Consider the following 26,820-nt stretch of genomic DNA (forward strand, 5'->3'; position numbering starts at 1 on the left):
GTAACAGACCTTTTCCACAGCAGATAATGTTTGACATGAGATATACAGGTTTTACCAACAACATAAATTAGGGTTCCATTCCAGTATTTCATTTAAAACATGAAATAACAGCATTGCTAAAACAACACATATACAGTAAATGTACGCACGACATAAAAAGTTTAAGACAAAATTTTGTTTATTTTTTTTATTTTCTATAAAAGAAATGAGTTTATTCAATGATCATAACAGACCTCGATAGACCACTCACATACCAAACGATAATCGAGGAAAACGTTTGAACAAAACCCCCAAAACAGAACATGTAACACAAAATAAAATACCTGAATAAAGCAAACTCTGGGCTGAGCTGCAGGTCAGCACATTCTCTGAAGAACTCATGGCACATTATGTCCAACAGTCAACTGTGAAAAGAAAAGAAAAAAGGCTAAAAAGGAATGAATTTTTTTTACCCCCTCCAAAACCAGTCTAATATTAAAAGTGATATATTCATATATGGTGGACTTGATGGAAAATAAAAAAGGTGACTTAAGCATTAAAACAAATTCTCCTGAAGTACTGTTTATCTTTGTCCTCTTTAATAGAATGCTTATCTACATTGCGGAACATGCCTCCCTGTACCCCCCCCCCCCCCCCCACACACACACACACACACACACACACACACAAACGAAGAACAAAAACACAGTCACACAGCCATTCAAATGTACACAGTCACACTCACAGACCAGACTTTAACTCTAGTGTGGCAAAGTCGAAACATCTCTACCTAAAATCTGTTTATTGAACAGAAAGAGAACGTAGTTGTCAGGTGTGTACACTCGTGGAAGTCCAGCTAAAACTAAATTTAAAACCAGAATATCGACACCGGGTAAAATATCCCCCCCCCCCCCCCACAAACTCTTTCAAAAAATCTCCCTCCATCTCTCATTCGTGACTCTGACTCTTATGAAGTGTAATAAGCCAACAAGAATTGCAAGACAATACAGGCACTGGAGAAAACACCCTAAGAGACCAGAGGCAAGGACAGACATTGTCCCACATCCAAACGTCTCCAAGAACAGAATTTTAAATCATATCCACTATTATCGAACAAAGATATAAATCAAAACGGTTTTTGTTTTTTTCTCAGTGTTTTTCACATTTGTTTCATTTTTATCTGTTTGTATTGTTGCAAAAACCAATCTTGGAGCTTCTGATCCTTTCTATGATATTTTTTGTGATTCATATAACAGCTACAGAAAGGTGTTAGTTCACTTCCCACTTCTGATTTTGGACCATCTTCTCACTTCCTCACTGATATGTTAGTGTGACAGCTGCAAACATATCCAACATGTCTTAAAAATGTAATACAAATAATGGTGCAACACTAATGGGGGGGAATTCATAGCAACTGAACACCAGAAACTGCTGGACTTTTTCATTCTTCTGTGAACAATTTCCTCATTTCGGCTTATAATGAAAAATACAAGGCAGGAATAAAAAACATTGACTGATTCTGTATTTTGACGAAATACTTGCTGGAACTATGATTAATGCATATATGCAGGGGGTTTCTTCCCACCCCCCGCCAACTACCTATCATGTTTTAAGAGCATAAAAGATAATGGGTTGTTTTGGCATAGACATAAGTGGTAGAGTGTGTTGTTGTGAAGATTCAAAGACCTAGAGAGAAAAATAATGAAAGATCCAAAATAAACGGTTATCCGAGCATAAGAAAATACTTTACAGTAGATACTAGGTGATGAAAAAGTTCTGCACTGTTCCTACTCCTGGTTGTAAATGTTATTATTGGTTTGTCCATGTGTGCAGGCCCCAGAACATAATAGTCTGTTTAGGAAAGAGGTGTAAGGCAAAGTGTACCTTCTCTGCAGAGAAATATACATGATTTACAGTATGGGAAGCCCCCCCCCGGAACCCACCCCCTCCCCCATAACCCAACCATCTCATGTTCACTTACAACAAAACAAAACATAAAAGACCAGTCCTCTTCATCATCTCAGACATCTGGCAGTTTCAAAACACCTCTGCACAGTCTGTCAGTACATTATCAGAGCATTTTTATAGTTATTGGGATGCCTTTACTCTTACTGATGCACCCATGTCCACAGAAGCAAGTGTGACGAAGGCAACCATGCCAACAGAGGTCCGTCCTCTCCTTGCTATGAGGCATCAGGCAGTCAGTGCCAAATTCCCCAGGAAATTATACCCGGAACAGTGAGGCACTCCCAGTGTGTAGGGTGTGATCAGTTCAGGGGGGTAAAGCAAGCTGTGGACATCCCATCAAGCGTCTGTCACGTCTTCATACAGTCCATGCTCCTCTGTGGTGCGTGATCATCAACTCTCACTTCAGCGGAAGTGTATAACAGAGTTTCTTTTCCAGTTTTTTTTCTTTCTTTTTTTTTTGCAGTTATGTTTCAGTTGCTCCTCTCCTCAAAACAGGTTTTCCTCAAAGATAGCCATTAAGTCACTTTGGAAATTCATGTCAATATTCACTGCCATCTGGAAAGAGAAAAGGACAATTAAGCACATGAAAAAACAGATTCATATTAAACTTCAGTAAAGAAAAAACACTATTATCTCACCGCTTCTCGCCTCCTCCTCTCCTGTTCTCGGCGGCGTGCTAGGTCCCTCTGTTGGTCAAGTGGGTTCTGCGTTGCGGGCTGAGGTGGTGTGGGAGGTTTTGGAGGTTGAGGAGGTGGCTGAGGAGGCTGAACAACAGTTGGTAGTTCCTGCTGCTGCTGCTGCTGCTGTTGCTGCTGCTGTTGTTGTTGCAAAGGGGCTTGGATGTGCGGTTCCAGACGCCGGCGAGGCTCCTCATGCACCCTTCTGCTTGGCTCTATGACATCCTCCTCATCCCGACCTCTGGAAAATATTCAGGCCAATAATTTACACCAGGTGAAATCAAACACTTTTTCACAGAACTGTAAGGGGGTTCTTGTATGCTCCAAGCTACATCTGGTTCCATTTTGGATTATTCAAAGCAAGAACACTACACAACAACAGGTCTGCAGAGATAGTGACTGCTTCAGATGACAGATGTTTCTAAATGTTAGAAGTAAAGGCTTTAACACCAGAGTTTCTGCAGATGGAGGCCTCAAGATCTCCCAGATCAGGTTTTTGTTTAATCCAGCTAATGCCTGTCTCACACTGGAGGATTTTCATATCTGACTTGATTTTAAAAATGTTGGGAAAAAAACAGACACAACAAACTTTAATGACTGCAGTACCTTGAACATGCATGGCCTAAAAGAGTCTGGTTAAAAAGAAAAATGTTTTTGACAATGTCATTCACCAAAAAAAAGCAAATATGCATTAAGTCAAACATAGAAGCGCTTCTCTGCTTTGTTGTTAGGCAAAGACTGTATATAATATGTGAACGGGAAATTCAGTCTACCTTCATTTTACAAATTTGTGTTTTGATTGTCAAAAGTTAAGAGGAGCATCAAAATGATTGATCCATACCAACCATCTTTTTGTCACCTCTCTGTTGGTTTTACCTAGCAGCTAATTGTCAACAGAACTGCGTCTCTTCTGGATGACAATGGCAACAAAATAAGGAAAACAGCAAAGTGCATAATAATAAAGAGAGGATTCAAAACTCTTTGTGTTTCTTTCAAAGGCTTCTCTATTTTTTCCTTTTACATTGCAATTTATTCATACTCATACAAATGTGTAGAAAATAGGCTTCACTACAAATACTTCCTTTGCTTTAATAAACTCCTGTAAGAGATTTAGTCCTGTTATCAGGCACATAGATACATCTATTCCATAATGGCGACATTTTCAGACAATGTTGGAACTCTGCAATTGCTGAGAAAGAGTGGACTCCCACATATATTATGTAATCCCTAATAATTTTGTCAGTATTTAATATTGACCCCTGAAACAATCCTGGGTTAAAAACTATTTTCTGAAGTTATTGTAGACCTTCAATATGTCCACTAGGGGGAATATGATATCACCTTTTGGTGCACGGAACTAGACACATATTCAGCCAATTAAGTACATTAGTGGCTTAAATTCAGAACTACATATTATTGTAACTTAAACCTCTGTATTGTTCGTGTTTATATCAACAAAGATGTTCAACATCTAATGACTAAATATTTCTTTTCTTGTTGTTTGCAATAAACCTATAAACAGGTGGTTTCACAATCAATTTTATTTCATGTTGGTAGTTTTGCAAATCAATTACCTAACTGATGGCAGGTATATCATCACAGACATCAGCATATTTTATCTCCATGATTCTTCTGGACACCCTTACCGTAGTTTGTCCTGCTCCCTGCGTAACCGGTCTTTTTCTGCCTGCTCAGCTTGGGCCTTCAGAGCTTTCTCTCTCTCCTCTTTTTCCCGAGCAGCACGACGAAACTGCTCAAAACTGTCACTTGATGATTTCACTGCAGATAAAGGCGTAGATGTGGACTTCTGTGCCAGGCTGGCCCATGAACCCATATTCTTCAATTTCACATCCTAAGGTGAACACAAAAAGGAAACTACCATAAATTCAAATGTCTAGCAAGATACAATATAATATATAACAAACAAACTGAATAAGCTTAAGTTTATTATTATAAGTTTATTACCCGGGAAATTGTCTCTACACACACCTGTACTTTTTTAGGGGCGATGGGCACCTTAGCCTCCTGCTTGATCTTATCCTTGTCTTGCAGAGAGGCAGGCGGCCCAGTGGGCTCAGAGGAACGGATGACAGGGCGAGAACTGTCCATGGACTTCACATCTGGACACAGATAAAGAAAAACATTGAGTTATTATCTTGTGTGGCTTTGTCTTCATATTCTGTTTTAGCAAGTCAGAGGAAAAAGTCTTGGTACTCACTCTGTTGGCCGTGGCCTGGTTGAGACGGCTTAGTATCCGGGTGTTTGTGATGGTCTGGTCTCATTGCAGGATTAAAAGGCTCTCCTCTCATCACTGGCGACGGGAGAAGTTTTTCTTCCTTTAATCCACCTTGGTTCCCAGGGGGTCTCTGCTGCATGGCAAGAAAACGAAGACACAATGTTGATCCTGCACTAAACACCCCATCCCCACAGAAATTAACTGTGCAGGTTGCTCACCTTTTTCGGCTGCATGTTGTGGGGTGGAGACTGGTGGGACACAGGGGGGAACTGGGGAAGTTGTGGGGAATGCATCATGAGAGGGGATGGGTTGTCCCTCATGTGACCTGTCAGCAAAAGGACAGGCATATTGAACTTCAGAATTATTATTCACAAAATAATTTTGTAATTCAACAGTGTATAATTCTATCACAGGGCATTTTTGGCTCATCTTTTCACCTGGGTTGTAAGGATCCGGCTTGGTTGTGCGAGGGGAGGGCTGTTCGTGCTGCTGATGGATGATCTGCTGTGCTTTGTTGGCAGGCATGGATACTTTGTGTTGGGATCCCTGGGACTGACCAGCTAGTCCAGGACCCTGCTGGTAGTTCTGTTGCAGTGGCTGACTGTGCTGCATGTGTCGGACCTGGTGCAGAGGGATTTGTTGGGGCGGGGGCTGATGTGATGGGGCTGTCTGAGCTTGCAACTGAACAGGGAGCTGGGGATGAGGCAGCGTAGTCTGAGACGAGAGTTGTCCATGGACAGACTGAAGGAGAGAAGTCTGTCCTGGTTGTTGTTGTTGTTGTTGTTGCTGCTGCTGTTGCTGTTGCTGCTGCTGCTGCTGCTGTTGCTGTTGCTGTTGCTGTTGTTGCTGCTGCTGCTGCTGCTGCTGCTGCTGCTGCTGCTGACGAGCCTGCGCCTGGAGCGACTGCATGGACTGCTGAGGTTGACGGGGTTGCTGGAACTGCTGTAGGAACAATGGTACTTGGTTCAAAGGCATTGTGGATCCTGGTTCTTCATCATCCTCCAGCAGCATCTGCGGTGGTTGGGAAGATAGCAAGCCCTGGGGCGTGAGCGTTGGAGGGGACATGGGCCGTTGGTGCAGAGGCTGGGGCGGGTGAAGGATCTGAGAGGGCAGCTGGTGCTGGGATGGTGGTGGTGGTGCTGACTGGGCCTGAAGATGTTGATGTTGCTGTTGTTCTTGTTGTTGTAGCTGCTGCTGCTGCTGTTGCTGCTGCTGCTGCTGCTGCTGCTGCTGCTGCTGCTGAGGAGGAGGTGCTGGTTGCTGCTGAGGTGGTTTGGGATGAAGAGGTGCTGCCTTGTGACTGGGTCGAGATGGCTGCTGAGGCATGGAACTGTGCAAGGCTGAAACACCAGGAAAATAAGGAATCAGCAACAAAATTCACAATTTAATGTTGTGGTTGTTAAAAAAAAAAAATATATATATATATATATAATATATAAATACAGTTCAGTTTACAACATTTGTTAACCAGTACTATCTAAATTTAAGAAAAGATGCCTCTTACATAACAACAAATATAATACTAACTTGAATATAATATACTATAAAAAGAAAACGACAAGCATGAGGTCATGATCCTGGTATGTGTTATCAACAATGAATATGTAAGCAGCAATTATTTTCTGGGCCTGTCAAAGATCCAGCAGTCTGCCTACAGACTTACCTGGAGATGTGAGGACAGGGTGCTGGTTGAGGAAGGGATGGGTCTCAGGTGACACAGGCCCAGCAGAATGAGCGTTGAGGTGTGGTGGTGAGGAGGAGTTGCTTGTGTGTTGTGAGAGATGCATGAGGGGCTGGCCGAAAGGCGGCAGAGAGTCAAAGCTACTCTCCAGTAACTGAGAAGATTCCAGAGCAGCAACAGGGGGAGCCATGAAGCCTGCAGGAGATGGCTGATGCTGTGGCTGATGGTGCTTCATCTGACTGTTAGACTGAAGGCCTACAGGTAGGGAATGAAGCCCAGGTTGAGTAGGGCCACTCTGAGTGGGAGGATGCGCCTTCTTCCCATCCTTCACAGACTGGCTCTTCTTTTTCTGTTGTTTTATAATTCCTTAAAAAAGTCAAATTAAGATTAGACATTTACATAAGTGTTTTTTGGTTTGGGTTTTGTGAGTAGTAAAATATGCAGCAGTTACCAGTTTCCTCAGCTTCACTCTCGGAGCTGGAACCACTGCTCTCTGAAGAAGATCCAGTCTTTTTGGAGGTAGCCATGGACTCCACATTCTTCTCAACTGCAAAACAACAAGGCAATCAGAGATGGCAGACTTCACCCCATTCACGCAAAAACCTCTGTCAGCCTAAATGTGTAACAGACTCTGTGGCACAGCAGTAGAGCGTCTGACTCCAGATCAGAAGGTTGCGTGTTCAGGGTCAAAATTCTTGGGCAACTTGCATAAACATGTGCCTGCTGTATGTGTCTATCACAAATTCTAACCAGCCTCTGTTGCTCATATTGCAAGCAAGTGCGGAAGAGCCACCAAAAACAATACTTCACTTCCACGCGATGAAGTAATTATGGGTACATGCATTTCTTGAATAAACCATCACAAGTGAGATTTCTGACATGGCTTACCTGGAACCTTCTTCTTTTTGCGGAGACATAAGGACACATATCTCTCCAGCTCACGAAGAGTGGAGGGCTTTAACGTCTCAAAGTCAATCTCAATCTCATCAGGGTTTGAGTTTTTGAGCGAGGGCTCCCTGGACTGTATAATATGTACTACGCGGCCAAGCTTGTCACCAGGAAGCTTATTAATGTCCAAGCTCAACTGCCTTTTCTCCTCATACGTCATGGGCTTGCACTTTTCCCCTGTAGTTGAGGACCCAGCAGCCCCCAGGTCATCTTCCAGGCTGGGAACTGGCTGCAGGTTGGAGGAATGATTGTTTTTCATCCCCTCCTTTTTACTGAAAATGGAAAACAGAAATGTTTTGCCAATATGTAACACAGACAAGCCTTGATTTTTAACAGCTAATTTTGAGAAACAACTCTCAAGACTTTACAACTAACTTAAACCAACAATAACAGGTACCACTTAAGGGCCATAAAAGAACAACAGTTAACAAGAAGAAGCTTAACTGCGTAGCTAAGGGAGCTTCTATACTTTTTCTGCTCCAAGATAGAAATATGGAAAAAAGTTTAAAATTCACCTGGATTTCTTCTTGAGAACAATCTCTTTGTTGTTATTGTTACTGGTCTTGGTTTTCTTAGAGAAATGTGGAACATGTGTTGCATCCTGGATTTCATCGAGGCCAGGCAAGCTTCCTTTCTTCTTAAGCCTATCTTTTTTCTTCTCTTTCTTTTCCTTCTCTTTCCTCTTTGGTTTGCTGGCTTGTGGTTGAGACAGGGCAGCCAGCTGCTCATGAACAGCCTTTAACTGTACCAACAGAAAAGACCAGTTTTCAACAAAGGGTTACAAAGCTGGACACCAAATTTACCAACAATTTGAACTTCTCCGATAGCTGACCTGTTCCTGGAGTTCTGCCAACCTATGGGCTCTCTCCTCTTCAGAGTCATCTGTGGAAGACTCAGACTCGGAAGACGAGTCACTCGAACTGTCTGAGGACGAGGCGACGTGGGCCAAAGGAGGCGGGGGCTTAACAGGAGCAGGATGGTGAAGTGTAGGAGCTGGGGCAGAAACCAGAGGCTTGCTCTCGGGTTCATCTGGCATCTTAGCAAAGCGCATCTCAAAGACATCCTGTAAAATTGTCCAGAAATACAAAATAAAATACTGAAACAAAATCTATGTATCTAGACTTTCATCTATTTGTAGATGTAGGTTTGGTACCTTTTTCTGACATGTGGCTTTGTGAAACCTGCTGTATTTGACGTATTTTGAACCTGAATTGTTCAAATGTGATTTGTCTACAGGTGGTGTTGGGGGACATACTTCCTGAAACTACCCATTGAAAGACATATATAGTAGCGTTAGACTGACTCGAACAATTCTTATATGAATTATAGGAGGTGATGGACTACGGCTGTTCGACAAATGACACTGACCTCTGGTAAAGCAGATTTATTTCTCATCATTAAAAAAAAATTTACTAGTAATAGTGGACAAAAAAAAAAGTGGAGATCTTTTCTTCAAAGAGATGTTTTAAGATTTTAAAGAATAAAGTTGAACTGCCTTTCTTTTCTTTTATATTGCCATTGGAAGATTATTTGCAAGTTAGACTGTATTTACCTGTAGTTTGCGTGCCATAGCTACCACCTCATGGTCTGGTGGGTTATACTTGTAGCAGTTGGAAAACATTATTCGTACATCAGCAGCAAACTCCTGGGGTTCCCGGTATTGCCTGTTCTCCAACTTGGCCTATTAAACACATTAAGGAAATTAATTATTTGACCGGCCACAAGTCCAGTCTCAGTAATATATTATGTTATACATTTGACTAACTAAATGTGTCTTCAACACACCTTGATGGTGCTGAGGTCCATGGGATGTTTGATGATATCATGATAATCGTGTAGTCCAAGTGCATCAACATCAACAGGTTTATAGAAAGGCCAAGCGTAAGCAGCATGTTTCTTTGACAGCATCTCCCTAACTAAATGAGCACAATATCCCAGCTGATCTTGAGGTTTGGGGCTATGACCTCCACTTGGTCCACTCAGACTGATACCCATGCCTATGTGATGCTGAGAGTCTGGGGCCTCCTTCTTCATCAGCTTTGTAGGTCTGGTACTCTCTCGTCTGGGTAGTGTCTTCCCAGATTTGGACTCTGCGGGTGAAGATTCACTGAGTTGGTCGTTTGCTGTGGGGGTTGTAGTGTCTGCTTTCCTTTTCTGGCTCTTTCTTTGCTAGATTGTGAACAAAGCATAGAAATTGAGAGAAAGGAGGACATAAATGATTGGTGATGACAAAACATAACCATTCCCAAGTATAGTCAAAAATGGCAGAAGAGAAATACAAAAGACACCTTGAAAAAGACCATTTGATATTACCTAATGTTAGGACATTAAATAACATTTCTTTGGAAGCCATAATGAGTCAAATTTAGAAGGCAGCGATTTATCATTGTTAGCATTTCCATTGGGATTTAATATCACTGAAAGTAACTAGCACAGTCAATAACTGTATATTGGTAAAGACTTTCTTTGCTTGGGTCCAATAAACATGCCATATTTGTTAAAGCACACAACAAAATAGTTGAGAGGAACAAGCAATTTTTGGGAATTTTTTCAGACTTTGAATTGAAAGGTTAGAAATGGGCAAATTATCAGCTGTCCTATACTTAACTTGCTTTGAGTGCAACAAATATTTCATTTACGAATAAATTGAAATTACATAACATTGTCTAAACAAGATCGAGACTTGTTTTTCAACTGCAGAAATACCAAAAATAAAAATGGTGAGGTTTAGTAAATCTAACATGGACTTTAAAAAAAAAAAAGAAAAAAAGAAATCTGACTGATCTAAAATGAAAGCATTTGCAAAAGATTATTTTCCATTGTCAGTCAAACTCACTTTGGTCATAGATATAGAGTTCTGCAGCATGGGGGCAGTGCTCTGGATGGATGGCGGAGGAGGAAGGGAGGTCTGAGCAGGGGGAGGCACAGAAGTCATGATGGGAACTTGAGGAGCACAGTCTGGTTGGCCCACAGAGTAGGGAGCTCCAAGCTGCGGCGCATGGCTAGGTAACGTTGGGGGTACATGGACCTGCATCAAAGGCTGGGGAGGTAGCAAAGGTGGGCCTTGCACAGGTCCTCTTGTCTGCGGTACTGCCGAGAGATTTGACAGGCCCCGTGTTTGAGGAGACATGGACATAGGATCGCTGAGGGCCCCTGGTTTCAAGTTCAAGCCTTGAAGAAATAATATAAATGAATAGCCCATCTACACAGGTTGAAAAAATATGCTACTATTAAGGGGTAAATCACATACCTCCCTCTCGTCGGCCCCGTCCACGTCCTTTGCCTGTCATGACAACAATCTCAGTTTCTTCCTGAGGCATTTCTGTGACCTTCTGGAGGAAAACCTTCTCTAGAGCCTCAGCCATTAAGACTATGTCATCTCCAGGCTGCAGGGGGAGACAAACACTCTGAGTAAATGTGGAGGCATATAAAAAGAGTCTTTTGTGATAATTAAGAATCACTTGAACAACTGGTTTACCTTGTTGTATATATAGCAGTTGGTAAACATTGTGTTGAAGTCTTGGATACATTCTTGGGCATTCCAGTAGTAACTGTTTTCAAGCCTTTTCTTGATTGTTCCCATGTCCATAGGAGTTTTGATTATCGTGTAGTAGTCCTGGAAAAGTTGCATACGAGTATGTCATCAGTTCAAGAAAGCGCTCAACTTTTTCAGTTACGATGATACCACTGTGAATGCTTTTGAAGTCCTTAAAAATAACATTAAATGTTTTTTTTTAAAAATTGCCTCTCTTGTCAGGCACAAAAAAGGGTACATTCACAGTTTACTATATGTGAGAGTTGTTTTAATATTGTAAATCATACTGAATGACTGATTCTGAAGAGAGTAAAACGAGACAGAGATGTGTATGGATGCAATAAGAGAGAGTTGGACACAGTAATAAATACTTACCACCATACAAGAAATATATACCTGCAATCATGTGTGGATGCACAGAACCTGTTGGGTTATTTACATGTGATGCCTACTTTGTTTTGAAGTGTGAGGCATGACGCAGATAGGGATGAAGTAATACTCACAGGCAGGTTAAGTTTGACTGCGTCCACTGGTAGATGAAAGGGCCAGGCAAATTGGTGCTTCCAAATGGACTTCACCACGACCTTGAGCAGGTACTGCAGCTGATTGGTCTGGCGCTTTGGCCTGTCGAGGTTGATGTACTCTGGAGGTGGGGGGTTGCCATTTGACTGGGCCTGCCCCTGGCTGCTGCCGCCACCCGACATCTGCGCTGCATCCAGGCCGTCACCCATTCTAACAGGGTTGGGCATGGGCTCGGGCCCCGGAGCGGGAGCTGGAGCTGGAGCAGGGGCAGGAGTAGTGGTGTTGGCAGGACACCAGCTCAGTCTTGGCCCCGACACAGACTCCACTGACAGAGCACTGCTGATCCCATCGCACTCCTCTTTGGACTCTCTTAAGAGGAAAAAAGAAAAAATCATGAGCTTCAACAGTCATCAAAAAAAGTAACTTAATTTTGGACATTACTAACATTGTTTTGTTATAATCATAAACCAAAGGACATTTATGTGATACTTTGCTTATTGTACTTACATTGCAAAAGGATACTAATAGTAACCCACCCATTTGCAGAATAAGTTTTTTAGTGACCAAACAAACCAGTATGCTTAAGTATGCAGAACAGTCTCAGAATGAGAGGATGGTTCTGTTAGTATTAAACAAAGACAAAAAAAATGCTGCCAAACCATTTGCCCTACCTAACTGATTAGGAAATTCAATTTGACTGATACAACTCATCTGAAATGCATCTTCAGTCATGTCGTAAAATTAGCAACATTTACCAGTGAAGTTACATGCAGCTCAAAGTCCCTCACCTCACCCTTCCCTGTCTGTAAGTATCATCACAACTTAAAGTTTGTCTATTGTGAGATATTATAAAAACATGGGGGTCCAAAATAGCACCCTCCAAAGAGCCGACACAGCTCCTGATATAAATATAAAAGGCTCTATGTGGAGTATTGGAACAATGAGGTAATTGTACATGTATCAAGAATTTAGTATAATTATTTTCTGATCAATTTCTGCCAAAAACTCCTTTAAGTGGTCATATGTCTGTAAATCAACTATGCATCAAGAAGAACCAAGAGGCACCAAGAGGCTAGAATTATGACACGCATGTGTGTGCTTTTCCTGGCTCTTTGTCATTCCATTTTGTCTCAGGACCTGGTAGCATTTGGGGATGTGGGCGGGGAAGAGTGGCGGGTGGGGGGTGTCACATCATCTGGCAGCTGAGGAACGGTGTGTTCTACTATGCAATGTTCTGTTCTACATAATGTACTCTCCCAGGTAGGGAGATCACATTCAAGATACACACAATGAGTGTAAGACAAATAAGAAATAATAGAAAAAACTAAAGAGCCAAACGGACAACACTGTTACGAAAAAAATATTAAAATCTCTATTAGAAACAACTTGCAGTCTTCCACACTGAAATTCCCCACAAAACGCTATTGAAGAAAAACACAATCCACTGTACAGTATAGATCTGTGATTAATCACATTCCTGTTGAGTCATTTTCTGCAAAGAGTGAAGCAGTTTGTACACCACATGATTGGCGCATTGGCCTCTCCGAGGCATTGAAACGCAGTGGAGAATGTGACTAACTGACCAAAACATTCAGTAATATGGCATGAAACAAAACACAAAAAGAAACAGTTTAACACTGATCATACATTGAGTTGGGCTTGAAGCTAAACTTGAAAGAGTATAACTTGAAAGATAATATCAAAATAAACACACACAATACTGTCTAAGCCCAATAGACCATGGTCCACAACAAGACTAATTCTTCTCAGTAAAGCAAAACTATATGTTAAGCATGTGCAGGTGACACTGCTACAAAATAAAGCTTTTTTTTTTTTTAAAGGCTTTAGAGAAACTAAACTAGTAGTTATTTTCATTAATGAACAATCTGACAATTGTCTTTGGTCTACGAAATGATAAAAAGAGGAAGGAAACTGAATGTACAGTAGTGTGAGATCTGACAGTCCACACAAATGTAAAGTGCTATTATGGGTACATATGGCTCAGTTGTGATACAATAAGGTTGTAGATCCTTAGCAAGGAAACAGTCACACATTCGGAGATTTTCTTTCCATTTCCAAGTCGGGCAGCAGTCTTGTTAGTGTCCCAACAATTCTGGGCTGAGCTGGGTCCGTTTTTTTTTTTTTTCTAAAATGACTGACATGTTTCCTCATGTTAATGGAATATCTAAAAAAATATATTTATTCGTGTGATAGACTACACACAGCATGCAAAGCAAAACAGTTCTTGTTCATCATTAAAGAGATTAGGGATCATTTATGATAAGCATAAGGCAACACAAAAATAACTGACCTTGCTAAACAAGAATAACAAGTTATAATAGATGAGTTATCAGGAAGTCTGACGTGAGCTGAACTTTGATCACCTGCCCTTATTGCGACCATGACATGCTAGTTACAAACATAAATGTTAAAAGAAAAAGGTGTTTTTTAGTCACCCATATTGTTGAAGTACTGTTATATTTATCAAAATCCCAATACCCCAATATTTTAATTGTATTATGTGTAGCAGTCTCAGTAAGTGAATTGAGCATGCTCAAATCATTTGAGCATGCAGGAAGCACAACACTAACCTGATTTCACCAACAGTGGAGTCTCACCGTGGCTGTGTTCTCACATGAACTCATTAGGACCTTAGTCAGACACTGTACTAGGGAGCTAGCAAAGTAAATCTTTTCAGAAATTCAAGAGAAACAACTGAGGTAATTTACATTCACACTTGTAGCCCCTCCACACAATCTGTGGAATATCTCCTGAGTTTAGTACATGTTTAACAGCAGCTTGACATAGAAGGTGAATACCTCTCTCACCATCTCTCACTGCAAACTACCTCACAGCAAGTGGCCCAATACTGTTTTAGTAAGACCAAAGGATAAGACTGGCACTACATTACATTATTAAAGGAATACTTTGATATTACCTAATACTTTGTATTACTAGAATAGGGGTAGTATTTTTGAAAAATTGTGCTTCCCAACCTCAGTTTCCCCTGAGTTGAGAAATATCTTCATTCTTTTCTTTGCCCACCAGTGACACTAGATACTGTTAGCATAACTGTTGGCAAAGATGGCATGTCACTCGTGGGCACATAACAAAAAGAATGAAGATATTTCTTGACTCAGGGGAAACGGAGGTTGGGAAGCACAATTTTTCAAAAAAATACTAGCCCCATTCTAGTAATACAAAGCCAAATGTAAATCGGTGAATTATTCCTTTAAATTAACAAAATACACATCTGGATTTCTTGGTGCCTCCTCTATACGTAAACTTGAAAACATAGGGACTATTTACAGATTAAGTAAACTATTACATCATTGAGATGGAACATGTTCAGGTTGAAGGTGGCAGGTTTTAAGACCTCAGCCACTTTATTCTAGATCGGAACATCTCAAACATGGAGTCCTCCCCAGCAGCATTGATGAGTTATTTCTGACTACGGTTTAAAGGGGGGGCAATCATAAGCCAGCACATTGATATCAATATGATAGGTAGGTTTTTTGTTTGCTGAACTAGATAACGGGGCAACAGCTCCCTTACTTTTCTCATGTACCTCTTACCAAAATGCTAAATTAACGCTGGATGCTACTCATTAACCTTTTAATCTGTTATTTATGATAGTTGACCCCTGTTGTACTATACTTAAATGTTGCAAGCTACATGATCTGTGGGCATTCATTTAATGTATACTTGCATGAAGGAATTGTTAAAAAAAAAAGCCCTTAAAATGTTGTGTTCGTTGCTTTAAAGAAAATTAAAAAAAAAACAGTCATTATCCACCTAAGGGAGCCTTTTCACATAAAACCATCAAAAGCTTCGTACCATAGAATACATCACCCCACCCAACTCAATCACTCCACTCCCTTGCCATCACTTTTGCCCTCATGTTCTGTTTCTTAAAAACAAAAAGAGTGCAACACTTCTTGTTCCTTAAGAGACTCAGTTTAGTTCAATATTATCAAGTACACACCACTGAAAACCTTTAGTCTACATCAACATCAATTACAGCCTCAAAAAACATACAAATGAAGTGATGTCCTTGTAATGTGGTAGTGTATTGCATTTTGGATTTGTTTCCATTACTCGTACTACTTTTTCAACAACATTTTTTTCAAAAAAATAATTAAAATATATAGTCTTTTTTTAAATATAGTTGTCAATTTGAGAAAATTGATGGTGCTTAAAATAATAAATCATACAAATCATTTGTTCTGCCCAGAAATACAGGGATATATAATATGACATCATTAACAGATCTGGTAACAAAACTAAAAAAGTGAAGGTTAAAGTAAAAAAAAAAAAAAGAAGTCACAATATTCCTGATGTTGACTAGACTGTGCAGAACAGTGTAATCATACATACACACAAACACTGCCAGATGGAAAATTGAAAATATTACAGCAACCGGTGCAATAACTGAGGAAAAACATAACGCATGGTGGTTATGTGGAACTTTTTCAGAGCGTGACACAGATATTGATAAGACACTCAAAGATGCATCACTTGGCTGAGCAAGCCATGTTTTTTAAGCAGAGAAGGGAGAGTGAAGAGGGGAAAAACTAATGTTTGTGAAGGTTCTGGGTCATCCAGGTCAGTGCATCTTCATGAGTGTAGATATGGGCGACTTGACTTGGTTGAGTTTTGTTGAAAACGTTTCACCTCTCATCTAAGACCCCATTTAGACCCTGGTATTAACATCCACCCCACGACTGATCCGATTAAGTCTGGACAAGCAGAGGTCTGAACAACCCCTGTATGTCCTGAATGCATCCTCAGATCTGATCACCATCTCCTCATTTCTCTTTCTCAGTCATTTGCCACACACACCCACCTACTGATGCGCACACAGACATTGGTCATCAGACACATCGGTCTGACAGTCTTGTTGAAAGCATAGTATTGTTTTCACAAACAGACATGATGACATCAGAGCGTATATGAATAAAAGCCTGGGGAAACCCAGATCCGATCATATGTGGTCACAGGAGATCCATCAAGGACAAATTTTGTTAAAAAGGTGTGAAATTAACACTGTCCATTTATGATGGGCAGATGTTAACACTAGGTCTAAATGGGGCCCAAGGAACTTCTTCTAAATTTCACTTAATCTTTTTGAGTGTTTTTCTCAAAAACAAAAAAAAAAAAAATCAGCATCACTTACAAAAACTATTAAGATTATCCCACGCACTGCATTTGATCTTAGCCAAAAAGACAAGAAGCAATGAGAGCATGTCTGATAATTTGGCCAGTTGCAAATAGTGTTGCTCAGTCCTTAACACATTAAAGCTCTGGCCAAAACAAGAATTTCTTGAACTGTTGCACACTTTTCCTAATTTTTCTGTTTCTTACACAGAAAAGGCCTTTGAGGAAAAAGTGAACGTGAGACAATTCATCACCTGTCATAAAACAAGAGGCATGCTCCAGCTATAAGGTTTCTCTCTTTATTCACCTTATAAAATATTATCTTCAAAGCCATGTGTTACCACGATACATTTTTAATGGTAGCATGTCTTTAGAAACAGCTGTTGGTTTTTTTCAGTGATACTCCAACATTTGTGCAGCTGTCTTGTTGTAAAGCAACAAAACCTTGTTTGTCTTAACATAAAACGTGTCACTTTATCTAAACACAGAAAAATACAGAACAATAGCATTGTGTGAACTCATTAGACAACGGTTGGAACATGACAAACTTTTGTTTATATTTTAAAGTTAATGCACTACAGTTTTACAAAAATACATTAAATGCAAACACTTGATTCAGATTGGAGGGAGAGACAATAAGTGCCGATCATTTGTTATTCTTAAACTGTTAAATTTTCTGCGCTGGAGGGATATACCAGTATATTGGTATTATATTAATGATTTGTTTAGGATATATCACCAGTACTCATTTTTCATTTCAATGGCGTCACAACAACTTTTATGTCAAACCGATGATTATAATGCAGGGGTTGGTATGTGATAGTTTGGTCATTTGGGCATGGTTGATGAAATGTGGGTCAGTAATATTTGTTCAATTTAAAATTATAAAAGAAAAAGCAAACTGCTGCTGAGAAAATCTGACCTCCCCAAGGCAAGTTTGGCTCAAGAACCTCAAGAGTTAAGAGCATTTATCACAAGTCAATATGAGCGAAAATATGTCACATTCGATATGATACAATCATATCCAAATTAAACAGCATTGTAGTAATACATCTTTTAAAGAATCAATGTCCATCCAAGCTGTAAGAAAAATGAGAATATGCCAGCCTTAAAGACCTACATTCAGATAGGACCAATATTGTCACATGAGACATCAGCCAACAGAGGCCTCCAACAGAGATCAATCAAGTGGTCCACTTCCTGCTGCTACATGTCCTACATTACTCTAAAATCTGGAATAAGAGTTGACCTTTGCCCTGGACATACATCACTGCAGACTGCTGTGGAATGTTTTCTCAGGAGGAAGTGGCTCTGGTTACTGGGGTGGGGGAAGCACATCTCACACCAGGAAATCTGTGCAGTGTCTCAAATTGGATACTTCAGTAGTCAGTATCCTTACATACACTGTGTACAGAGTATAATCAATTACACAATTCCGAAAATGTAATATAGTCCTAAATCCAATAGGGCTGTAAATATCTACCTTCCTTGTCATCGCCATATTAGCGCCTGCCCTTCCTTACACATAAAAATCATGTCATCAACTGCACTGACAACATGTTTTCCTTATACACCGTTTCTGATGGTGGTCCAAGGCAGTGACCATCAAGAGTGTGAACTATAAACTGTTTGTTTTTGACAGTTGTGTGTGAACCATACAGTTAGTGACTGTGTACTTCATGACACCATACTTCAAGATGAATGCCTGTATGGAAGAGTGAGCATGGGAAGTATGCATATTATTGACACAAAACACTGATCCGGCAAGATGTTTGCATCTCTGATGAACGAAAACTATTAATCATTCATGTATGCTGGGGTTGGGGGCGTTACTAAGTGTCAGAATGATGTCCTGTTTTGCCTGAAAGCAACAGAATAAATAGTTAATGAGGCCACAATGACAAGGCCAAGAACACCACTGTTTGCCGATTCACCAGCCTTATCACTCCTTTAACCCTAGTTCAGAGGGAAGATTAACTTGATGATGATCAAAAATCATCTAAGATTGGTGGGGGTGTCAAAGGTAGTAACCCAATCGAAAATGATGGCTCCTCAACTACGATCCGGTATTAAGGGCCTGGGTGACATGAACTTCCACATGCTGGAAAGTCGCCCAACAATGTTTTCAATACATTTTTTGAACAATGAAAGGCCAAGCAAATGCAGGACTAGGAAATCAAATATTTGAGCATCACATTTATCACAATAAAATAATGTACATTATTTTAACTACTGAAAATGTATTTCTGTGTGCTGCTTAAATAGGTCATATATGTCAATAAAGCTAAAATACAGTACTTTTTATGAATTGTAATGAATTATTAGGCATTGCACATATGGCTCTAGTGTCTCCAGTGATCTATGAAGTAGAGGTTAAATTAAAACTATTAAAGTCAAAGTCAATAGAGTCCCCAAGCTACTGACAGTCTAACAACAGTGATAAAGCCATTATCACCAGCAATATCAGTAACGGTATCAATGTGATAATCCCTCTAGGATGACTGAATGACACATTTACCCCACATTTTTCAAAATATATTGCTCTATCTCTCAACTTTGGCTTCATGAAAAACAAACATCAAGTTTCTACGGTAACACTCAACACCACACTGCACTGTATTTTTTATTCTCCATGGTTCCAATTATCTCTGAGATGATCATTATGGTTGACCTATGCTATTTTAGTGTGCCTTTCCACAAAAGGAGAAAGTTTTTGTTTACTTCTGTGTGGGACAACTGAAAATTATGAATCACAACATTCATTGTTTACAATAATTAACTGAATGGTTGCATGTTTTAAAAGGTATGCCACTATTCAACACATGAAGTAGTTTACAGGAAACTACTGTATGAGTCACACAAGTGTGAGCACACAAACTGGCTGGAAAGGTCTAACCATGAGTCAGGCACTTATAACAGGAAAAGGCAAGAATCATGGTAGCTCCTTCGGGTCAACTTCCAGCTTGTTGGGATAAGTAAGCCAAGCCCTACCAGGAATCAAAAGACATTTCTGCTACTACCTCTCACAACCCCCTTCTTCCTCCTCCCTATTCTCCCATACCCCCTCTCAACAGGAGGTAGGTTCATGGTTGCTGGCTGAAATCTGGATAACAATACTAGTCTAAAAACACAACACGGAAGACATACTTTTTAACATTTACCACATACTAACAACCATTAGTCCAAGCTGTCTTTAATTCAGGCTTCAACTCTGGTGTTAAAACATGATAGTATTCTGTGTGTACACGATTGTAAAGATGTCACTGACACTGTTAAATATTGCAGAACTTTCCTCTACCTTACCAGATAACATTACCTTTTTACAGAGACTGAGTGTGCAATTTTTTCCAGGAGGGCATCCAGTTTTTGAAAATCCAGCAAATCGTTTGACTTGGCATGCATCTTGTAATCCATTTATGAACTCTACCAAATAGAAACTGAATCCAAAAAACAAGAATGAGGCTTGAAAGAATAACAAAGAAGTTTGTTTTTCCTTTCCTCTCATCCAAAACACAGGAGAGATTTATTCTTCATGCTCCAGTATGTATACTAAAATCCCACAGAACATGGTGAGTAATCCTTAGTGTAGTCCAAACGAAGTTTGAGGATGGCTGTCCAGGAAAAGGGCCCCAGTTTGGAAACAGTTGGTCCAAGTGGGAAGGAAAGGGTATGGAAGCCTCCAGCCAGCAGGCTGTGTTAGCTGAGGGAACCAGTCCGCTCTATACCCCATCCCCCTCTCAGCAGTACAACAGGCCAGTTGCCACAGGCTCTTCGCTCCATTGTGTGTCTTCTCCAGGGCCTTCCCAGCTTAAATGGACACAAGCAGCAAGCAGGCAGTACACAAGGAGGAGAGCGGTAGGTGAGAGAGGGGAGAAAGCTCCGATAAGATCCAGGCCTAATTCTCCTTGCTCGCTCTCTCACCCTCTCTCTCACACAGGCAGACCAGCATGCAGTTACTCAACAGTAAAAATGGCTCTGCTGCTTCCTCATTCAGCAGAGCCTCAGCCCACACACACACCCCTCCCTCGCTTACTCCTACGTGCTTGCTCATTCCACCCCTCCCCTTTTCCCCCATCAATAGTTTGAGGTCCTTGCTCTCTCTCCTCTCTCTCCCTCTGTTACACCTTTAACACCCCACCCCCTTCTTCTTGTCTTCCTCTGTCCATTTCATCATACCCATCCCCCACTCTTCTCTTAAGAGTGATTTTCTACATGCTTTCTCCCACCAATTTAAGAGCTGCCTTACCTGGTTCTTATGAGCACCCACTTTTGATATAGTAGATGGACTACCGTCTTCTATTGTACAACTATGGAGAAATAACCATCTGATATAGAGCGATGGCTGTAAAATAAAATATGCTGTCCCAGTTACACTAGCAGCTTTAAATGATATTTATTTTCGAGCAAGATAATTTGATCAGGGAATCACCCTGATCAAATTGGCCAAATAAACTCCTGAATAATCTGGAAAGTTTAACAGTCAACACAACAGCTGTGAACATGAAGTTATCACAGAAAATAACCACAAGTGTGTCAGAAAGACTTCAAAATAGAGATCACCCAATTTGCATTTCCTGTAGCAAAACAAACTCCAGAATTACATTTATCTGAGTACAGCATATGCTAGTGCCCTTTGTGGCATTAAGAAAATAACTGTTATCAGATAAACAATATGGTTTTGATTTAATCTGCAATATATTGCTTCCTTTGAGGTAAATTTGAAGTTGTATGACTGTAGTTACATGTACATCCTTCATCCATCTTCTACCACTTTATCCTCATTAGGGTGGTGAAGGGAGCTTGAACCAACCAATCCCAGGTGACATAACTCAATCAATTCAAAAGATATGACTGTGTTATTCATCATTCAAAAAATTAAGATATTATCTGTCCAGGTTTATATCAATTGAATAAAACAAGTGCCAAATGTTACGTAATGATTGCAACACATGCAGGTAAAGGGGCAAAAGACATGCTTCTGTGTGTTCGTGAGCATATGTATGTGTGTGTGTGTGTGTGTGTGTGTATGTATATATATATACATACATACATACATACATACATACATATATATATATATATATATGTATGTATGTATGTATGTATATACATACATACATACATATACATATATATATATATATATACATACATACACACACACACACACACACATACATACATACATACATATGCATAGATTCTGGGCAAAAAAAAAACAACTCGAGATACAATCTCATTAAACAAATGATGTTACTCTACAACTAAATCCAACTGCAGTGACTGACAAATTTCAATTATATCAAGCCAACCACACAGTAAATGACTCCACTGATACTGTACACTTAAAGTGACAAGACAACCAATGACTTGTCAGTCATTTTAAATGTAACATGACAAAGCCAAGTACACATCAACAGTCTCAAACAATTGACATATGTCAAATCTTTAGACGTCAGGTATGTAGTAAGGAGACACCAGGCACATTGTACACCAGTCTGGTCACTAGTGAGAGACGTGCACAAAATCTACTCTGTGGTCAAGCCAGACACTGATGGTGTCCTCAAAGACCAACTTCCCCATCCACGTGCCATATGTACCATTCCCACAGACAATACAGCAGCTGCCAGAGAAACAAAGCTGTGACCGACAGCGATTCAGAGTAGGCCAAACCGATGGCCCTGCCACTGGAGGAGTGGGGGAGATGGCATTCACATTCAGACACAGAGGAGGGTGTTGGTGGTGGGGAATAATAGTATGAGGAAGGTGGAAATTGCAGGAGTGTTGCATTTAGACTGGGGGTTGGGTAAGAGGAAGATGCAGCACAGAGATGAGACTGCGAGAAAGTCTGAAGGCACTTCCATTAATCATCAGAGCACTGGAGCAGTCAGAATCTACGAGAGCAGAGAAAATACGGAACAGGCAATTTGCCAACTTTAGGTGGGTGTAGCATGGACTACCTGTACCTTTATGTATGTGTTGTTTTTTTAGTTCAGCATTAATATAATCCTTGCAGCTGACGACATGCAGCTAAACTGGCTCAGTTGCAGGACTTTTTTTTACATTTGTCCTTGCAAACAATCGTTACATATATTTACAGCCCACATGAAGAACCTAAGACAAACAATTTGTGAATAAGTGCTTTGTTGCTGCTGTATCATTGCTAATAGGAGACAAAGCAAAGCCCAGCATCTACCACCAGGTGCATGACAAAAAACAAATTCCTTTACATTAGAGGTTGTTGTGACATATATATCTTGAGTTTAAATGGCACCTGATAGAACAAGATTCCCTGGTATCTAGAAGTAAGCTTTATTAAACCCTAAAATAATAATAATTGTGAATGTATGTTTGGGATTAAGAATTGTTAAGATTAAGAATTTGACTAGAAGGCCTGTTTCTACAAGAAGTGGGTGTTAAAAAAGAAACAACGTCTGACACCTGCTCAAAACAGTCCAGGCATCTGCTGCTACTTTTAGCCCCCTTTACACCTGGCATTAGAATGTGCTTTGTGTGATCAGATAGCAATTGGATAGCACTTCGCCACATGTATTTACACCTGTATTAACACATGTCTCTAGTGGCCACAACAAGATTTGATCGCTATTCGATCACGGCCATCCCACCTAATGTCTCCTCCCCCTCTTCTTCTGCAAAGATTATGACTATGGCGCCACGTCCTGTGCACTGCCATATCAACAACAACGTTAGCCGCACGTGAAGTGGATTACTCTCACTTTTAGAAGATGCATCAGAGAAATATCAAAGAAGCATCGCAATTACACTTCTGTTGTGGTCACAATACGTTTCCGATTTGGATAACAATGTGTCCTTGGGTGTATTGACACCTGTATTTGCAAGTGGATTATGTTGAAATACTGAACTTAGCATCTATGTGCCTTAAAAGAAATTTAGATCCATCAGACCAGACTATATTTCTTACTCAACTGTCCAGTTAGGGAGAGCAGCCTGAGGTTTCTATATTGAGAAAATAACTTTTGTTGTGTATTGTGAGATTTATCACAATTAAAAAATTAGGTTATCTTAGTTTCTGTGGTCAGCCTGGACAGGTTTGGCCTTTCTTCCCTAATTTCTCTCAACAACACATTTTGTCTGCAGAACTGCTGCTCACAATACATTTTCACCAGTCCAAGTAGACTTGGTGGTTGCTGTGCATGAAAATTTCAGGAAATCAACTATTTCGAAAATATTCAACCAATGGCACCAAAAATCAGCCTGTACTTGGACAAATGTAAAAGCTAAAAGTGATGAAGAACAGTAAGTAGTGTGGGCAACAGACTGGCCAATTCCAACATTAAAAAGAAAATGAAAACTGTATCATTAGCTGTATATGCCCAACATGCCACTGCACAACAATGATGTTAAGATGAAATGTGGTTAAAGAAAAATTAAATATTACATGTCCTGCTAGTGTATTTACATTTGCTACATTACCGTGGTTGTACTCCAGTTATCGAGCCAATAATTCAAAAGTGATAAATGATGCAAATTAATTAACATACACTATTATAGATTTTGCTTGATTGCGTGTTTGTTACCGGACCAAACTACTTTTCATTCAGAGGTCACTTATAACTAGGCCAAGGATGGTGTTGCCATGGCAACTAAACCAGAGAGAACAGAACCAAAAAAAGGATGAAGAAAAAAACTAACCACAAAATAACATCAGGAACAAGGAAAGTATTCTCTTTAACACATGGCTAGTTACCAAAGTCACAGCCATACCTAATTTAGATTCAATGTTCAATGATGGCAGGTAACTTCTTATTCTGATAAAATATCTATGATTAACAAGAACGAGGTGCATTTAGCGGTACCCATCATGTAAAAAAAAATAATGTGAGCTTGTAAATGAAGCAGCAGAAATGCAAAAGTATACATACAAAAGTATCACTACATAGTGCTTTTCTGAATTACAAATTACATACAGTAGATCATCTGTAAGCATGGCTTTCTGATTCCTAAGATGTTACCACAAAATGATGGAGCACTTCAGTTTCAACCTGGAAAATCAATTTATATAAAGACATGAGTAAACAATAACGCTACACCTGGAGGTTAAACCTATTCAAATAAACACAGCAGCAAAGTAGTTAGTGTCCGTCAGTAGTGTCTGTTCATGTTGCTACACATGAGCATTCAGCTGTTATAGCGATGGCAATGACGATAACAACTTGTATAATTGAGGGGTTCTCTTCAAAGGAAAGTGGCAGGGACTAAGTGACGGGCCTTTATGCATGAGTAACCTATTTGAACACACCACCGGCTGGATGCCACAGCTTTGTGTCTGTGACATCCAGCCATATTAATCACACAAACACGACCCAAACACATCTGACTACGACAAGGACTACTACCATATGTGGTGAATAAAACGATACATTACTAAGTATTGACTGCTGGCGAGCAACCATCATCGAGGAGCCAAGATCCTAACGTTAGGCCACAGGGCATAGATTATTGCCTGGGTTTCGCAATGGACGCCCGTGTAGTGCAAGGAAGAACTGCAAGCATAACAATGAGAGTATGGGTGTCCTGTTTCCAAGAGCATGGCAACAAGTTCTGAAAATTGAATATCAGAATTCTATTTTTTTATTATTTCATTCTCCATTGACTGCATTCTCAAATAATAGCCCCAGACTGAGTGTGCGCCATCATCACCGTGACGGCGTCACCGTCTCCCACAACACAAGACAGTCGACGAGCAAACTAGCATTAGATGCCCAACACAGGGGTCGTAACAAAGTTTATTTAGCTGCTCTTGTCGCAATTATGGCCAGCGATAGGTGAGACGGACGAGGGAAGTCAGACAAACACACAATGGAGGTGCGGTTATTGTGTCTTTTAATAGACAACTGCCAACTAGCTTTAGCTAGCAAGCTAGCTAGCCAGAACAGGCCGCCGTGCAAGTGGACGGTCTCAGTGGGCGCCGGACATCGGCGCTTTAAATCCTTAGCGATACTGATACCGTGTTTCTTGCTGTCTAGGCTTACTGTGACAACGAGACTGACAGAATAATGCTTGAAACAACGGCGTTTACCTGGGTTTATCAGGTTGCCAGGGCGCGCGGGATCTTTCTCTCCGAGGATCCTGAACACCTCTCGTTGTCAATGACGTCACGCGTAGTTCTTTCGTGAGGACGTAAAGAACGCGTCACGACGACCGCAAAAGCAGCAACGGAGACCAGAGATATTTCATTATATACTTAATTTATCTACAGACTGAATGTTCATATATGTATATGAATTTATATATATAAAAATCACACACACAAGTATTATAGAAATACACACATACATACATATTGTGTCTGTCCAAACGAATTAAAATACATACAATTGTTGTTTGTTCCAGTATTTCCAACTAATGGAGTATCGCGTTAAACACATTAGCAATTTTGGTGTTAGTAGACTGCAATGTCCAACCTTATTTTCCAAATATGAAGTATTGTTCGCATTTGTTTGTTTTATTTTATTTTACTCTTGGTTACTTTAGGAGTTTAATTGCGGTTAGTCTGTTAATAAAATTACCCGTATATAAGATAATAATAGCAATAATAATAATAATAACAATAATAATAATAGTAGTACTAGCAAAACCTGACTAAATATCTCGGCACATATAAGGATATAAGGATAAAGCAAAGTTAGATGATATGTGTATACAAATAAAAATTGCAATGTGGACAAGCGGCAGAACAAACTTATACATCAGTCAAATCAGCTTCTATGGTTATGTCATTCATGTAAACTAACAAAACACAGCCACTTTAAATGCTATATTCAGCTCACTTCAGACAATACATAAGATTCCATATACTGTATACTGTATATACATACATATATGTATGTATATACTTTACATATTGTATGTTATTATGAACTGTTTCTGTATATATACATACATATACTTTACATATTGTATGTTATTATGAGCTATTAAAAGAAGGCATCTGTACCAATGTCTCCAAGCCTGCAACTGATAACAAACAGCAGAATGTGATGTTGGACAGAACCAAAGTGATGTCATTAACTGATGCATCAAGTTGGCAGACAAATTTAAAAACATAATTCCTTAAAACAGCTTGAAGAGCATT

The 26,820-nt window shown here is 40.0% G+C and overlaps 1 protein-coding gene across 3 annotated transcripts; it reads right to left on the bottom strand.

The window, feature by feature from the left end:
* Window positions 1-160: 160 nt before the first annotated feature.
* Window positions 161-25,865, bottom strand: brd4 (bromodomain containing 4). 3 transcript variants are annotated; one of them, XM_058652737.1, is made up of 19 exons: window positions 25,765-25,865; window positions 11,528-11,915; window positions 10,968-11,105; window positions 10,740-10,875; window positions 10,326-10,660; window positions 9,275-9,658; window positions 9,042-9,170; window positions 8,322-8,552; window positions 8,005-8,231; window positions 7,430-7,761; window positions 6,993-7,088; window positions 6,524-6,907; window positions 5,298-6,200; window positions 5,079-5,185; window positions 4,843-4,993; window positions 4,614-4,744; window positions 4,271-4,476; window positions 2,586-2,865; window positions 161-2,502 (listed from the first exon to the last, which is right to left on the bottom strand). In XM_058652737.1, exons 2-19 carry the CDS (start codon window positions 11,771-11,773, stop codon window positions 2,434-2,436), a joined length of 4,485 nt encoding a protein of 1,494 aa, XP_058508720.1. In that variant the 5' UTR covers window positions 11,774-11,915; window positions 25,765-25,865; the 3' UTR covers window positions 161-2,433. The 3 variants fall into 3 exon arrangements, with proteins under 3 accessions (XP_058508720.1, XP_058508718.1, XP_058508717.1); XM_058652735.1 differs by lacking the exon at window positions 25,765-25,865 and adding an exon at window positions 20,020-20,699 and having other exon boundaries at window positions 4,843-4,990; XM_058652734.1 differs by lacking the exon at window positions 25,765-25,865 and adding an exon at window positions 20,020-20,698.
* Between the last annotated feature and the right edge of the window lie 955 nt (window positions 25,866-26,820).

Source organism: Solea solea, chromosome 16 (assembly GCF_958295425.1).
Source record: "Solea solea chromosome 16, fSolSol10.1, whole genome shotgun sequence".
In the NCBI taxonomy this organism is placed as follows: domain Eukaryota; kingdom Metazoa; phylum Chordata; class Actinopteri; order Pleuronectiformes; family Soleidae; genus Solea; species Solea solea.